At 35.7% G+C, this 18,583-nt stretch overlaps 1 protein-coding gene across 4 annotated transcripts in view; it reads right to left on the bottom strand.

Moving 5' to 3' along the window:
- The window catches only part of WASL (WASP like actin nucleation promoting factor), a 63,831-nt gene that overhangs the window by 21,111 nt on the left and 24,137 nt on the right, over positions 1-18,583 (bottom strand). For 3 of the 4 annotated variants that reach the window (XM_019750058.3, XM_088799939.1, XM_019750059.3), the window contains exons 2-5: positions 12,133-12,267; positions 10,088-10,174; positions 8,753-8,849; positions 5,323-5,346 (exon numbers count right to left, since the gene is read on the bottom strand). In XM_019750058.3, coding sequence (XP_019605617.2) covers positions 5,323-5,346; positions 8,753-8,849; positions 10,088-10,174; positions 12,133-12,267 — 343 coding nt within the window. The remainder of the gene's footprint in view (positions 1-5,322; positions 5,347-8,752; positions 8,850-10,087; positions 10,175-12,132; positions 12,268-18,583) is intronic. The other variant, XM_019750060.3, reaches the window with a different exon arrangement.

Genomic DNA, 18,583 nt, shown 5'->3' with positions numbered 1-18,583 from the left:
CTCCAATGGGAGAACACCCTTGTGTGGTTTTCACCAGCATTAACCCTATATGTCTTCCCCGCCACTGACTGTTTTGTACCTTTTCACTGTGACACACCTTTGTCCTGAGCACCACTATATACTAGGTTCTGTGAGTCCTTCTGCAGATCACCAACTGTGGAGGTGGTCCTGGGGACCCCCACACAATCAGAATGGCAAATAGCAATCCCAAGAAAGTATAGGCTAACATATATTAGGTAGTCACTAAATGCCTATTTGACCGTAATTCTTCAATTATGTTGAAAACCTCAGAGGTATCGTATTAAAGTTATCTGAAAGAAAAATATTTATCTACATGGGTAAATAACCTATTTTCTCTCTCCCAACTCTACTATTTAAAGATGAACTAGAGCTAAAATAAAATTATGAAAACCATCTGCCACCTTATCAAAGAAGTAAAAAAGAAGTAAACAATTTAGAAAAAATATATGTTTAATTATCACCAACATTCAGCTATTCTCCCTGAGTATTCAAAGTCTACTTACATATGTAAGTATAATACGTAAACGTTTACAAGTTCTACTTATAATTCCATACAAAATTCCACGGGAAATTGCTCATGTTGGCAAGAAATAAATTCTTGGAAAAACTGGAAGCTAGTGAATAATATGGATAAAATCATTAAAAGATGATTCAGTGTGAAAGAACAATCTTTAAAGGTTAAGCAATCAAGAATTAAAGGTTAAGCAATACAGAAGGCTTATTAAATGGTAGATAAAAACCTGGATTTTCAAAGTTGTTCAGATATCAGATTTCAGTGTTTGCTGTAGCTTCACAAAATAAGGGGACATGAAATAAATATCCAGAATTCAATGGTTGAATTGAGATCATTCTCTTACCTTTGTAGACTTATCTAGTAATCTGACTTTACTTCTCATTCTCCCTGTTCTGCTTCCCTTCTTATAATTTATCTTTACCAATGAGTATTGGCAACACAATAGGATGCTGCAAATTACTATTTAGTCTCTTAATTTTATACTCAGCAGTACCAGAGTTAGGCACTCTCTTTATACATACCACCCTTCCTAAAATAGGTGTTCATATGGCAACTATAAAAAAGCAACCAGATTCACCATGAAAACAAAACAAATTTAACAACTATAAAGTAGATTTGGCCCTTAAACACGGGGTTAGGAACACTGACAGCCCCCACCCCCCGCGCAGTTGCAAATCCAGGTATCTTTTGACTCCCCCAAAACCTAACTACTAATAGCCTACCGTTGACTGGAAGCCTTACCAATAACATAAACTGTCAATTAACACATATTTTATAAGTTATATGTATTATATACTGAATTCTTACAAGAAAGTAAGCTAGAGAAAAGAAAATGTTATCATGAAAATCATAAGAGAAAATGTATTTATAGTACTGTATGTATTAATTGAAAAAAATCCTTGTATAAGTGGACCTGCATGGTTCAAACCGTGTTATTCAAGGGTCAACAACTATAATTAGATTTTATGAAAAAAATTTTTATGCTGCTGTAGCTTATATAAAAGCAATCTATTATACTATGGATATTCTAAATGGTAATAGAGTTGGATAAAGTATAATAGTTTAAATTATCCAAGCTATTAAATTCTTTTCTGGGAAAGGTTCTTATAAGTCTGATTCATCACTCACTAGAGAACAGTCATCTCTGAAGAAAGTTCAAGCATGAAGAGGACAGATACAAAATATCAGTGGTACTGGAATGAATAACAAAGTTTAACTCAAACTGCAGTCAGACTGTTTCCCCTCCCCCCCGCTACCCAAAATCAGGTATGCATATATTGTTATACCTCTGTGATGCAGTTTATAAAGCTTTGGCATTAGCTATTTTGTGTCATTACAGATGAATTCATTAGTACTCTTTTTAAAACATTATTGAAGTCTATCTAAGAAAATCCAGATGAAAGAGATGTATAGAAAATTACTATTGCTGGGAAATTAAAGAGTTTTTCTAAATGTTTTATTTTATAGATGAAAAGCAAGGGCAAGAAGTGTCAGGTGACCTGTGTGAAGTCACACACTTAGTGACAAAGACAAAGGTGAGCTCTGCTATCTTGGTTCCCAGACCACTAAACTTTCTATTAACTCTTACACCTCCTACACAAAAGTCAAACCATAAGGTGACTGATAATGCTAACCTGACAAATGTTACCACGTATTACATCTTATCAGTTTCTCAGTCTGTAGTCCAACAGTTCATCATTCAATTAAACATTTACTAATACTTTTCAAAATTTAGAAAAAAGGGTTTCTATACATCAAAGACTTGAGGTACTTCGTTATTTTGGTTGACAATAGCCATTTACTATAGAGTTTGAAATTGTTAGGAAATAAGTTAAAATGGTGTTCTAAAGCCCAATTAAATTATTTGTTTCAAAAAATGACACACTTAGTGATAAACTGTATAAGGCAGGGTCACTTTTTAATAAGGTTTATGGAAGATCTGGTAACAGAAATACTCTTAAATCATTCCTAATAAAGTTTAATTTAATTATTCCATTTATGAAATCACATTCATCTAAGAATATGTACTAATATATAGTGGAGGGGTCTGTTTCCCTTCCTTTTTCTTTCTCAAAAAAAAAAAAAAAATCCAAAAAACAGTCAAATGACAAATTACCTTCTTCTGATTAAGGACAACTGTCACAGAAAAGGTGTTTTTTTGTTTTTTTTAGTTTTTTTTAACATTCTCATTGAATAGCATTTCTAGTTAATTTGAAAACTAAAAGAACAAACTAAAGTCTTCCCCTTAATTACATAAAAAGCAGAGAACTCTCACCAAGGTAAAATAGTTGAGAGACAGGTGGCCCAGAGGCCTCTGATGTCAAGCAGTCATGAAGCTGAGAACAAATCATTGGAAACCGTCTAAGCTAAAAGGTGAGACTGACCAATAAAGAAAAAAGAAAGACGTACGGATTAGGAGTCAGTGAGGAAGACGCCGAATTGCATATCAGGAATATGTTACTTCTACAGGAAGTGTCTTTGTAACAGTTACAATTTGAAGAGGTCTGTTGGACTGGTAATCTGAATGAGGATCTGAAACAAAGCACCCGGCGTGGACACGGGCAGGTGGGGAAGCTGTCCACTGCCATCTAGTGGTTGTGCCCCAAACACAGAAAAGTCATAAGCTGCTTCCGCAGCAGGGGTCTCCCCACAAGAGGGGAACAAGACAACTGGCTGCAGGGGAAAATAGTAAAACTTCTATTAATAATTATTTCATTCTTTATTGTTAATGTAATAACATTAATGCCAATATTATATGCACAGCTTATAAATAAATAAGTACAAATGTTGGCAATACATGCTGTGTAACTCGGCCTTTTAATGGTATTTTTCGAAATTCTCCATTTATATTAAGAAAAAAAGCTTGGGACCACTGCACTGAAGGGTGAAAACTATAGATTTAAAAATTTAAAACCAAGATCAATCTCATGTAGAGAAAGACTCTGCATTAATTATGAGTATCTCTTAGTAATAAGGGTAATAAAATTATGAGACACCACTGTCGTATAAAGAAGAATATCCAAACTCTATTCATGGATTAGATACCTCTTCCAAAATACATTTTGATGTACATTGAAAATATTAAATTTTTAAAAGACCATCAAGTTTTTCTATCCTGCACCTTAACTATACTATTTGCACAGTGTCTACCCTTTAAAAGCTCAGACTCCTTTCCCCACACGGTGCCATCACTAGGAAGCCTTCCCCACTGGTACTCAATATCCGTTCACAGAAAGCAAAGTAATTTAAAAGCTCAAAAAGAGATGAAAATACTGAGCACACATCAAGGAAGAAGAATTATAACACTGCTTTAAAGGTTCACAGATGAATGATTTATGACTCAGCTGCTTCTTCCTTTGCCTGTCACACACTAGCTGCGTAAATGGAGGCATTTACTCTCTCTAGGTCTGTTTCTCTCTGAAAATCAACTTGACGTAAGTACAGTGGTTAAGGGACTAGACTCTGGAGTTGTATCACTTGAGACTGAATCCTCTTACTTGTAACATGACCGTGACCATATCTGTGCCCCCGTTTGCTCATCTATAAAATGGAGATATTTGCAGCCACTTCATTCGGTCGCTGAACAGTGCCTGGCAGGCCGTAAATGATCACTAAATAGCACTGCTATTATTATCTCTGTCATTGTCGTCATTACGGTAACTAATATTTATGAAGTGCTATGAGTACTTCATTTCATCTCCTCAGCGACCCTGTAAAGTTAGTATTAAAATCTCCCTCTAAAACAGAAAGTATGCAGCACCTAGCACATGGTAAGCACTACAGAAGGTAGTCAGGCATTTAAAAAAAATTATAAGGCAAATAATCCAAAATTGAATACATGTTTTTATGCAGGAAAACAAATTTAAGGATAACATCTTAAGGCAATATAGCTGTTTAAAAGAAACAACCCCCAAGAATCACCAATAGTTGTTATATATTAACAGCTCTGTACTAAGTGTTTCCCTGGATAATTACTCTAAATTCTGATGAGAGGATCTGAAATGCTTTTAGAAAGCAGCAGCCAATTCCCCATCATAATGAAGTCTCCTGGGGCAATAGTTACTTACCTTCAGAGGATCAGGGATCCCATTTAAATGTGATGAAAGCCACATTCTCTCTCCCCAAAGGAAAACCATACACACTTATAAAATTTAGTACCCAATATCAGGGAGAGCTTATGGAGTTCAGGATGAGAGTCTCTGGCCTAGACGTCTGGGACTTTGTCCTTTATATCTTGGTGTTACTTTTGGTATACAATATTTTTTTTAAGTAAATGAATTCATAATACTTCAAGAGTTCATTATCAAATTAAGGAGGGTTATGTATAGCTGTCATTAGTTCTAAAAATACCATCACAGCAACTGCTCATTCTGAAAGGGGCTAGTTTCATATTACTACTATGAAATAGTATTTTGAAATAAGACACAAAGATAAAACTAAAGTGGGAAATGAACAGATATGCTAGGCAAAATGTACTGCCTTTAAGAAGATACTGCCTTTAAGAAAACAAGAGTGTGAAGTTTCTAAACTTAATCAATCGTGAATAGAGAATTAAGATCTAAGAATAGTAATCTTCCCCCTACGTAGTCTTCCTTCCTCCTAGAAAAAAGCCAAATAGTACACTTCCAAGTGACATCCATCATCTGTTATTTTAAAATAAGAACATAATAAACGACAGTATTTGATCACAGATGTTAAGTATTCAGTATTAATGTATGATACATGTTTCCACAAGGATTAAACTATAATTTAAGATCTTTTTGATCAATAATTATCAAAGAGCTTACCATTTGGGGGGTCTCGTCTTTTCTCTGTTAGAAAATAAATTAAAAGAATACTATTAGACATATGTAATACAAACATAAACATAAAAAATTTATTTACCTAAACTCTGTCTTATCCCTGAGTTGATGTAAAAAGGTAGTGAAGGAAGGTTTCTCTGAGGAACTGACATTTGAACAGACATCTGAATGAAGTGAAAGAACAACAGATTCAAAGGCCCTAAGGACAAGGACGGAACAGCGTGAAGGAACATCATGAAGACTGGATTGGAGTGAGAGAAAGGAAGGGTGGAAGGAGGTAAGGCAGAAGGAGAGATGCACTGGATCATGTAGGGCCCACAGGCCATGGTTATGGAACACAGATTGTATTCTGTGTATAAATAGGAAGCTCCTACAGGGTTTTGAAGAGGGCAAGTGGCATGATCCACACTAGGTTTTGAGAAGTTCACTCTGGCTACTATGCGGAAAAAAAGATAGTAGGAGGCATAGAGTGGCAGCAGGGAGACTAGTCAGGGAGTTAGGGTCGTCCAGATGACAGGTGACGGTGGCTTGAATCAGGGTGTTAGCAGCAGAGGTGGTGAGAAACAGATCCAAGACATGTTTTTGAAGGTGGAGCCAATGTAACTCCCTGACAGGACTCACGTGGGACCATGGTGACCCAGTGATGAGGTGGAATCAATGCCTTTTGACTGAGATGGGGAAAAGCAGGCAAGGAGTAGGAACAGGTCTGAGTGGGACTGGGGAACATGGATCAAGTGTTCTCCTCAGACATGCCACGTCTGAAGGCGAATCTGGCTCCCAGCTAAGGCAGACAAGTCTGAAGGTCGGGGAGAGGTCAGGAGTGGAGATGGAACTTTGGGAGCCATCAGTATGCAGAGAGTATTCAAAGCGACAGGACTGAATGAAAGCACAAAGATAATGAGAATGCCCAGAGACATCTGAGCACTGGCGCAGACCAAAAAAATCCTGAAAAGCTATAGCTAATGAGGCAGGAGTAAAGCCAGGAGAACTTCTATCAATCCTTTGCATTCACACTCTTACATACCAGGTTTGACACAATTTTGGCTTTAAGAAAGTTCAAAAGTGGTTGAAGAATTTTAAACAAATGTTAATTTCCACAGACTTCCTAATACAACATGTTCCAAAATTATAAGAGAAATACACATAAATAAGGTCATAACAAAATAATTAGATTATAAACAGCCATAAACTAAAACTGAAATGGATTTAATTAGAAGACCAAAGTTAAAAATCCAGGCAATGGTTAATATAAATGTATTACTCCATCTGGTGGTCTGATGAAGTTACTCTCTGAAACATTCGAAGTAATCAAGTCCTATCTATGTCACTGAATGTCAATCCCCAATGTCCAATACGATGTTATCTCTGCATCCAGAGAGGAAAGACTTCTTAAATTGGTGATGACACACATATGGAACTATATTGGGAAAAATATAAAGTTCAGAGTGTGAGTTCTAAAAAGCAAATGACACTATCCTGGTCTGAGAGGCACTCATGGGAAAAAAGGTAGGGTATGGTTGAACAAAGAATGGGAGCTAACCATGTGAAACGTTTGCTAGAAACATCAGCAGACCAGTGTTTAATGGTATCGAGGGACATTTTACTATTACAGTACTCATCAGACTACTTTTGTGTTCAAATCGGTACACATATTTAAAGCTGGACCATTCTTCAAATCTGGACCATCTGCAGAAGACATCAAAATCTACACTGGATTCAGAGCAGTGTATGCAGGATGGTGAGTCTATAAATTACATCATTGGAAGAATAAGAAACTGGAACCGGTGAGACTAAAGAAGTACATAAAAATGGCTTCCAACAGTAAATGGCTACTGGGAGGAAAATAAAACAGACTAATTCTTCGTTGCTCCAAAAGTTGGACTCCGTGCATCTAAGTTCAAGAGAGGCGAGGGTGGAGTTTGATTACCAAGAGCTACTCAGTGATGAATCAGCTGCCTCCCTAATGTTGTGATCTTTCGGCTTTGGAAACACCATGTGTAAAAAGCTTGGGAACTATGTAAAACAGAATTCCTGTACCAGGTGAAAGACGAAGTGACCTACCAATTTCAAAGTCAATTATTCTATATTTTACGAAGTATGTTTTACTCTTTTTTAATATTGAAAATGTCACTTATTTTGGCCAAAAAAAATCCCCAGGGAGCCCCTAGTCTAGCACCAGGCCATGTCGCTGAAATAGACACTGAACCATAAATTATTTATTCCACAGCAGTAAATCCTCTCCTAGCATGGAATCCCCAAAAAGAAGTAAAAAAACAAACAAACAAACAAACAAAAAACAGGCCCCTAATAATTCTCCTATTCACTCATTATATCAAGTGCAATATAATAACTGAGTGAACAACTTAGTTCATTTTATTTTCATTTTTACTTCACCTGCCTCTTGGAACCCACTAAAATAATAATAAAGATGTAAAATGGAATAAATACATAAAATGGAATACATGCTTTTACATTCCTGTTTTCTGGATCTAGTCTCTTCCTTTTTCATGGCTTATTCCCTCTTATTGGTAAAACACAATCTTAATACAGTGATCTTCAAACTGGGGGGACATGTACCCCTGGATGGACAGGAAGACTTTTCAAGGAATAAACAGCCATTGCTGGTTTTAAGGGAATTTATGTGCTCACCTCAACTCCCATATGTTATTTCTCCTAAAACTGATCTGCTTAAGAAGATGATTTGGGAGATGGTCTCCTCTTAATCACCCCTTCTCCTACTTTACAACAGAAAGGACCGCGCTGTTGTCAAATAGTTCTGTACTGCGATGCATCGTTCTCTAACTGTTTTATATGCATTAGAGTCTCATGCATGAAACTGAGTTCCCTTTGGCTTCTTAATTTACAACATTAGGGACAAAACAGAGATAAGGTATGTTTACAGAACTTATTTGCAACTTGGCTTATTTGCTTCTAGACTTGCCTAAAATATTTTTTCACAAAGTACAAAACACTTTTAAAAAGGTAAGTCATGAACAATTCCATAAAAATGCAAATTTGAATCAGTATATATGGGATGTTAACAAAAAAAGGTTATTAGAGTGAGTTCTTTAGTAAATATGAAAAAAACTGGTTCTCGATAAAAATACTATTTCTTTTAAGGTAAAGATTGGCAACCTTTCTTTCTCTCTATCTCTCTCTTTTTTTTTTTTTTTTAATTGTTTTTTGTTTGGCAAAGGGCCAGACGATAAATATTTTAGGCTTTTTGTGCCATAGTCTTTATCACAACTATCCAACTGTGTTGTGGCAGTAAAGCAGTCATAGACAATATGTAACCCAATGAGCATAGCTGTGTTTCAATAAAACCTAATTTACAAAAATAGGCAGTGGGCCAGATCTGTCCGATAAGTTATAGCTCGCCAGCTCCTGTTTAAAAGAATTATTAAAAAAAGCTTACCAGATTTCCTTTGTCGCCGGACCAACAAGTCTGTAACTGCTTTTCGGAATTTTTTTGCTTCTTCTTCATTGGCAAAATTAAGAGCAACTTGACAAGTCTGCAACATTTTCATCAATAAAAGCAAACAATAAAAAACACAAATTTAGCTTTACTTTATATAATGAAAAAGTTGATAACCAACAGAAGTACATCTATGAAGAAGGAAAGCTTGACTTTATTAGTAGACAAGAACTTACTTTATGACCTGAATAACTTAAGAAGGCAAAAGGTAAAAAGGGAAAACAAAAGACTACTATTAGAAAAGTTACCCAACACAGTAGACGCTCAAATATTAAATGGAATACTTTAACAAAAAAACAAAGTAGCAAATTGAATCTGATCCTTCAATAGAGCTCTGTAAATAATTTAGCTTAGAAAAGATAAACAATACAAAAGTTGGTAAAATGCAGGTCAGCTCTATCTTTACTAGTTTATGGTTTTATTTTACAGCTCAATTACAGGTATTATTTAAATTATAACTTTAATTCAGATAAATTATTAAGAATATGGAAACATACTGGCATTATATGGCATTTAATAATGCATACTTTAAAATGTGTACCCATATATATATCCTATCAAGAAAAATTTTTCACATTTCAGAGAAGAAAATACTGTGAAAATATGGCTGTATTATCTAATCCAACCTTTTTTTCACTGTAGAAAATTTAGGAAATACAAATAAAAAAACTAAGAAAATTAAACTTACCCGTAATCCTGTCACTCAATCCCTGCAAGCATATGGTATCGAAATCTTTCTAACATTTTCCCTAAGTATATGCAATATTTTAAAATTTCTGTTTCCTCCCCATTTACTATATTTTAGCACTCTCCTAGGTCATGAACCATTCTTTCAGAAAGTAATTTGAATGGCAATAAAATGTCCAATAGTTGAAAGTTACCATGGATTAGTGAACAATTAAGACTTCATTTTTACAGATAAGAAAACTAAAGCCCATAAAGGTTAAACTATTTGTCCAAAGTCACACAGAGAGATTAAACTATCTGCCCTAAGACAGAGAGAGGATTAAAAAGAAAAAACACAAAAAAACACAAAAAAACAACTTATTTTCTAGATAGCAAATTACATTTATAGTACTCTTTAAAACTCTTTGGGCCCTTAAAATGTTAGCCATTTCTTCCTATTTAGCTATAATATCTATGAAGAAGTTTTTAAAAGTAAAATAATTCTTTATATTTTATACAATGTTTACACAAAAAGCTCATAAATGATTTCCACAGACAAATTTAAAAGCAATTACATTAAACAAAGCAATAAAGAAAAATACAACTTACATCTCCAGCAAAGGTATGAAAATATCCTCTAGGACTATTATATACAAAGTTATTGTATAGCTCTTGTTCCCACAATAGTTTCCCATCCTAAAAAAAAGCAAAAGTTAAAGAGTTACCAAAAAGATAATCTTCAGTAATAAAACAAAGCAGGTGACTAGTATTAAGGGACTTATTTATATCAACAGTAGCTTTTACATATACACATACCACACATATAATAATACATAAGGAACATATATAATTTCATCAGTAATTTCTTAATAACAAAACAGTAAACACTGGATAATGTCTCTTTAATAAAAATTATGTATCAAGTGAGTTTAATTCAGTGTGCTGAGATATAATCTCGTTATTCAAGCATTCCCAGATACAGTTAATACATAACTAGAAGTTATTAGAGCATCAATGGTAGACAGAAGGAGTAGTATACTTTTGTACATGCACTGATTATCAATGCACAGCTTCATCAGCAATATTAATAGACTGTGATATCAAATATTACACAAGACTTCACACTCTTTTCCTCAATTCTGTGTAGATGCTGGGAGGGTCTAAGTTACCGTCTCTCTACTGCTCATTAACAATCTTTGAATTCCTAACTTTTGCAGAGTGAGTGACCCAATTAAACACTGTTGTAAGTAGTATCACTCATGTGCAGAAAGTAACCAATGATTAGAATGCACCACAGTTACCATGGTTACGAGAGCCACGGATGACTGTCCTTTCTACCGCCACAGTGTAAGAAGTCTAATTAACCTTAATACCCAAGGCGGCTAATTCCAAGTATTCAGCAGTGGTTATTTGCAACTGGAAATAAGTAGTTAGAGAACTATAATCGCTGCTCTTTTCTGAAATGCAAGGTTATACCTAGACCACAATTTTAAAATATTTAAAATACACTGGACATACATTATGACCACTACAATGGAATTCCTTTCTTCTTAGTAGTTACATGTGCATTCCATTTCTAAACAGTGTTTTTCATTGGTGATGCGAAATATGCCAAAGGACTTAGGGATTTCTTTCAAACTCTGCACGTGTTGCCCCACCCCCCAGAATCACTGCCACCGTGCACCACTGTTAGTAACGAGAGTATGCCCCTTCTCTCACCTGTCTTAGGCTACAGATATTAAGGGGCACTAATTTACAAAGTGCAGTAACTTAAGTTTCACTTAACCTCAGGGAAATACTTGGCAACAGACCCAGATGGCTATCCCATTTTTAAAATAAATAAGCTGAGGCCCAGAGAAGTACCCGTACAACAATTTGAGTACAATCTATCTGACCATAAGAATCGTCTAGGAGTTCAAAGTCAGTTTTATTTTTATTTTTTGTAATTATAATCCCATTATATATATTGCCATATATAAATATTAAGCAAAGAGACTTGCCTATGGAAAATGTTTTCAAAGATAAATGGAGACTTCATCTCAGCAAAAAGAGAACTACTTTTACAGTAACTGTTTGAGGTGAATACCTGACACAGGACATCCAATCTAGGACAATATGATTTATGTTTCGAGTGAGGGATGCAAAGCTGTGAAACATCTGAACGTACCTATGTTGAGAAACAACATAAAGGAAAGTAGGCAGCAAATACCTTATTATAGATATTGTATAATGCTTTAAACGTGGGCTGAAGTACATACCAAACCCAAATATACTTGTGTAGTTCCCTGAAAGGACTATGTACGTTAGTCTGTAATGGATGGGATGGAATAAAAAGAGTATAATTAGAAGAGGAGAGAGTACGGGCAAAGCCCACAATGCAGAGGCTACAAACAAACAAACAAACAAACAAACCAGCAAAGGCAGCAGAAACATAAAATAGGGAAATATTCATGTTCTGATTTAGGACATATTCCCATTTGATCGCAATGCCCAATACTCGTGCTTCAGTATCTAAAACAAAGCTTCACTCTTCTAATATCAATTTAAGTGTAATTTAAACACTATATATACGACAAACAAATCTATACTAAATTATCATTGAGGTAGAAAACCTAATCACCTATAGTTTAAAGTGGAAGCAAAACAAAACTCACCTTGATATCAAATATTCTTAAAAAATAAGATCTCTGTGGATTGTCCTTAACGAGACACGCAACGCCACTGCATTTCTTGGACCACATACAATTCCGATCTGCTGCATATAACTGGACCACTGCTGAAGACATAGTCTGCAACATAGAAAATTACAGCCATTAGGTTTGAGGTAACACTCAGCTCACCGTAGCCCCTGCTGACATCTTGACTGCAACCTTATGAGAGACAACAACCAAACCAGAATCACCCAGCTAAGCTGCTCCCGAATTCCTGACCCACAGAAAAAAGGAGATAATAAATATTTATTGCTATTTTAAGCCACTACTTTTTGAAGTACTGTCTCACACAGTAATAAATAACTAGACAGTAACTATACTGAAAATAATTGTTGAAAGCTAACATTTACTGATGCTTAAAATGTGTCAGGCAATGTGCCAAGCACTTTCAAATATAAACCCATTTAATTTTATTACTATTAGAACCTTATTTTATGCTTCAGAAACCCAAGGTTAAAGAAGATAAATAATTTGCCTAATATCACACAGTTAAGTGGTAGAGCTGAAATTCCAATGCAGGCAATTTATGACTTCAAATCCTGTATTTTTACTCCCTGTGATATGCTGTTTTCCAATGATGTGAACATTTAAACAAATAGTAGTATTAACACAGGTTGATTTCTATATAGCAGTTAAGGTACTAAATTAAACTTGAAAGCAAGGCATGTGGTTACTAATTATAGTGCTGGATTATATGGTACTTTGAACATAGTACACCATCCTTGAAGATATTATAATAGATTCTATTATCTCCTTTTCTAAAGGTGTTACTGAAGGGACAAAAGATTTTAAATGACATGCACGCGGCCACACAGCTTGAAAGCTATATTGAAATATGAAAAATGATTTGAGCAACTATTGTCCCAATTTTCTCAAGGATGCATCTAACTAGTACAATTTCAGGAGACAAACTAGTTCATTACATGCAATGGACACCTTAGAGCATCTAGGTTTTCTAGGACACCACGTTGCTATCTCCCTCACGACTGTGTCATGAAACAATGGAAACTTTCATTTAATTCTAAACTAAATTTCTTTTATATTATAATCTAGAATGTAACTATTTGATCATAAATTCAGTAAGAGTGATACACATATATACTAGTACAGAAATTACTAGCCTCTAAATCCTCTAAAAAACAGACTACATTAAGATTTGGAGATAATGTTTTGGGTTACATAACTATGCCTGGGGAATATCCGATAAGAGTATTCAAAAAAACTATTACGTATGTTTGTGTATGTATATATACGTATACACATACACACACACATATATGTGTGTACACATGTCTTTTATAACAACAATAAAGTTAGAAATGTAAGATTAGATACTGTTGGGGATCAAAATTGTATACTTTCCCAGATATCAGTGTTTCACGTTATGTTTTTAACTTCTGCAGACCAAACTCATCTTTAAATTTTACAGACAGTCATGAACAGCACACAAAGCAGCAAGAAAATGTCTCCCAGAGCCATTAAAAAAATGACGAAGATAGCTTAGACACTAGGCCGTTGGGTTTAAAAAGGAGATTAAAGACTGTGGGTACAGCTTTGGCCTGCTCCAAACATACTGTGTTCTTTTGCAAGTACAGTCTCAGCATGCCAACTCCCTAGGTCCCCAACCCTAGCACCGAATATTTCAGAACAATGGATTTGGCACATATTACCCAATGGTATAAAAGATGAGATTGAAGAATTCAAAAACCAGATGAGAAAATTTGTTTTCTACAGAAAATTCATGTAAATTACAGCCCTTTTAGTATGGCACTGTCAAAATGCATTCATTTCTAAAAAGAAAAGCAATTAAGAAACCAGATACCAATGAAAAGATCTAAAAATTCGCCTACTTTACTCTTTAACCAGAAAATAAGAAGTAAGAACTTGCAAAAGAAAAGATGTGTTATTAAATAGTCTGAACTTCCATCATGGAAATCCCCTTGCCAGAGGACCAAATATTAACACTGTGAAAGATTGTCTGGATGTATATGTGAACTTAAAAACAAAAACACTCCAAAACTAAAAATCCACATTGAAACATTTAAATAAATTTAAAACATATTCTTAAAACATTTGCTTAAGAAATAGACACCCATGAAACACTTTTATAATTTTCCACACAAACACAGTTGGCATTATAAAACTGATTTTAAAACAATATAAAATTTTAATACTAAAGAACCCAACTAATCATAAGCAATTTTCAGTAACTGTATTTTCAAAATTTTGCTATAACCTTTTGTCAGTCTAACTGTGTCTATTTCACTTCTTTTTATCTTAAATTAGCAAAGTCTGAAAATTATATACCATAGCACTTTTTAAAGCCCCTTCTGGTTAATTCAGAATACTTACAGTGAATGCAAGAAGAGCTTACACACATAACATTTAATATATAAATGCTAGAAATACAAAAACAGCAACTATCCCTTAAACTCTAGATTGACAGTGGCTTAATTAAGTTTTAAAAAAACATTCCTTCCATTCCTTTAAAGTAATTACAGCTAATCAACTCCATTCTTGTCTTTCATAATCAAGAAGGTATTATTGAAAAACAACCGAAGGACAAGTGCTTAGGAAAGGAAATCTAGTTCTTATTAGCTCAATGTTAGGGTTACATTTTATTAATGGAAAGGAAAACAGTATGATATCAACTTTGGTGGAAATGGAGCCTATCTTATGCATCCTGATATTACAGTACTGAGTTTCTACAACAACATTCATTCTCAGAACTTGCATTGCCAAGGGCAGACAAAAGGAAGGATGACTTCTGGGATGTGACTCCTTCAGCAGGGCACCTTCACCTCTCTTTAGGTTGAACCTGCACCAGTCAAGCAGTATTGCCCTGATTCCCTAAGTTGAAATTACTGTCTGCTTCTCCTTCATGTTTCTAAAGTAACTTTTTGTGTACCTGATGTAAATCTTGTAATATCACAGATCTTATTCTATTACAGAATAACTTTCTGTATGGACTTAATACCCACTGAATAGACTGTAATTCCCTTAAACAACTAAAATAGTTTTGCAAGCCTATACTTTCATTTCACCTTTGCCCCACGTAAGCAAATATTTGTTAAATTAAAAACTGCATATTTTGATTTCGATTATGATAATGAATAAGAGAATGACCCTGACTTTAGGATACACGCCCTGAAGTATTATAAAGGGGCATGATATCAGCAACTTACTTTCAAGTGACTCAGAAAAAAATAATACGTATGTATATGTAGAGAGAAAAAGAACCATGACGAAATGTGATAAACATTTGACAAATCTACGTGAAGGGTACATAGGAATTCTTTGTACTTTATTTACAACTTTTCTGTAAGTGTGAAATTATTTTGAAATAAAAACACTTGCAAGAACAAATGACTCATTAAAATGTAACACTCAGTCTCCTCCCATGGCCATGAGTTTTGGGGAGGCAGCTCTCTTCTCAGAGCACTGGTATCTCTGCATGTGTCAGACACTGCCACAATGACCCAAAACTATGAAAACTGCTACTTCCTCCAGTTCCCACGTATACCAAAGCAACTTCATCCTGAATAAGAAATCACAAACATCTACCACTTCGACAGATTAAATTCCTTTCATTTTCAGAACAACCACATCATATAACAGGTCAGAGTAAGAAGTTTACATTAGGAAAATAGATGTTTCTTTTATTACAGAATCAGCTGATGACGTGGGGAAAAGACTGGAAAATACCAGGATCTACAGATCCTTCTTGAGAAGCAACTGCCTACAACAAGTACTAAGACAACTTAACACTGCATAATTGTCTACAACAATTATTGTAATCATCGAATACATATACAATGTTAAAGGAAATAATTTATAAAGATATATTTTCAACGCATATCCAAAATAAACTGAATGTGGAAATAAAAATCATTTAACTGAATACAATAAGGTGTTTTCTATGATTACAATGGCCTAGATTAATGGTCAAAACATTCTAGCTTGTGTGCGTGTCCCCAAGTTTCTAAAATCTAGTCTGGGAAAATCCATCCTAATTTTTCTCATTATATTATAGCTAAGCTTTAAATATGTTCATAGATGTTCTGATGAAGTATTCACATGAAATGTCCCATCATTATCCTGAGTATGAAATTTTGATATGCAACATTATAAAGGAATTGTAAAAGTAAAGAAAGATTAAAAATTAGCTGACTTCTTATAATTACTTAACTATGGGGTAGTCTCAGGAGCAAGTTCCTAAATAGAGTCTAACAACACCTCTGTTACATAGCAACCTAAAAAAACCAAGACGAAAACCACCAATTTAAAATGGAGAAACAAAACTCTGTGTTGAGTACTACTAAAAATTATCCAGGAAAAGAAAACACAAATAATTTGCTCTGGAAAGGAGGAATGTTATCACCTGGTAATTTCCACACGAGAAATAACCAGAAAAAGAAGGAAAAAACAATAGGAAAAGATAGAGATTTAAAAAGAATACATCAAAGACAGAAAATGCCACAAAAAATAGTTAATTTTAAAAAAAGGAAAGCTGGAGGACTGGAAAAGTAAGAGGACAAAAGCAGTAGGTAACAGAATCCCAACAATGAAGGAAAACGGAGCCGGTTAAAAACAGCTGCTGTCTTAGGGAAGGAGCACAGTCATTAGGTCTTAGTAGCTATTGAAGAAACGTACTGTGCCAGGCATATTCATTCACCAAACGTTTACTGAGTACCTACTAGGTACACAGGATTGTAATAAATGCAGGTGGGGTGAGAATGCAAGTGGGGTTGAATACAAAAATGAATGAAACAGGGTCCTCATGAAACGTGAGCTCTAATGGGCAGACAGACATTAATAACTATTATAAATGCTATAATGGAAAACTCCAGTATGCAAGGAAAACCTGCCTAGCGTGGGAAGGATTCCCTAAAGTGACAGCGTACCTGAAGGATAAAAAGGGATGAGTCTGGTGAGCAAAGGGGGAGGGGGCAGGGGGAGAAGTGGGAAGAAAATAGCATTCTAGGAAGATACATCAACAAAGACCCAACTGTGCCACGCGCTAGGGGCGCTGTGGGAGTGAGTGGGGTGGAGGATAAGAAAAAGAAGAGAGGCATGGGATGAAGTCACAGAATCACAGTCACATCAAACATGGCTCAGCTCTGTAGTTTAGAGACATAAACAGCCATGCACAGTGGGAAACCTTGCCTGGAGTCGGGTCCAGTGGTGTGCCCTTCCGGTAACGGCCCTTGAAGCCTGAGAATCCCACTTCTTGTAGAATCTCCTCCCCCACTGACCCTGGGTGTGTCCATGTGACTTGCTTTAACCAATATGACCTCAGCAAATGTAAGCAGAAGCTTGAAAAGCACTTGCATATTGTAGCTGGCCCTCCTGGAAGTGCTGCCCTAAAACCTGGAGTGAAGGCCACACGGATACAAGGCCCCGGTCATCATCCCTGACCCGGCTGAGCCCTGTTCCCACTACACATGCCAGCTGAATGCCACTGCATGAGTGAGCCTCGGTGACAGGAACAGACTAACCACCCAGCCAACCCACAGAATCCTGAGAAATAAATTAATATTCAAGTTTGGAGGTGGTTCGTTTGCAGCAATAGGTAACAGCAGTAAAGAACTGTTGAACATAGGGCCGGCCTGGTGGCTCAGGTGGTTAGAGCTCTATGTTCCTAACTCTGAAGGCTGCCGGTTCGATTCCCACATGGGCCAGTGGGCTCTCAACTACAAGGTTGCCAGTTCAACTCATCGAGTCCCACAAGGGATGGTGGGTTCTGGCCTGAAACTAAGATTGAACACGGCACCTTGAGCTGAGCTGCCTCCCGGATGGCTCAGTTGGTTAGAGTGCATCCTCTCAACCACAAGGTTGCTGGTTCGACTCCCACAAGGGATGGTGGGCTGTGCCCCCCACCCCCGCAACTAAGGATTGAAAACGGCAACCGGACTTGGAGCTGAGCTGCGTCCTCCACAACAGGACAACAACTTGGATCTGAGGGGCTCTGGAGAAACACACTCTTCCCCAATATTCCCCAACAAAATAAAATAAAAAAAAGAAAAAGAAAAAAAGAATTGTTGAACATACTATAAAAAACACAATGACCTAAGATAGGTGGTTCTAGCTCCTTCCTCCACCCCATTTATATTGGACACATTAAAAATTACCAGTAAAGTTATCAACACTTTTAAACTACAAATCATAAAAGTTTTAAAAGTTTTAGTGTGCACTCTCATTACTAGCATACTTCCTGTTTTGGAACCATTTTAAAAATTATTTTATATCCAAAAAGCCTGAGCAAAGGGTCTGTGCTGGGCAACAGACTAGGCTGTCACTAAACCACTCAGCCAACACCAATCTCCCCTGATGCTGATGATTTAAATTCATACATTTAGAAAACTGTGAATTATATGGCACAGACCTGCAAACC

The sequence above is a fragment of the Rhinolophus sinicus genome, chromosome 8 (assembly GCF_057876585.1).
Source record: "Rhinolophus sinicus isolate RSI-liver-muscle chromosome 8, RSI-T2T, whole genome shotgun sequence".
NCBI classification, from domain to species: domain Eukaryota; kingdom Metazoa; phylum Chordata; class Mammalia; order Chiroptera; family Rhinolophidae; genus Rhinolophus; species Rhinolophus sinicus.
This window is presented reverse-complemented; position numbering and strand designations above follow the sequence as displayed.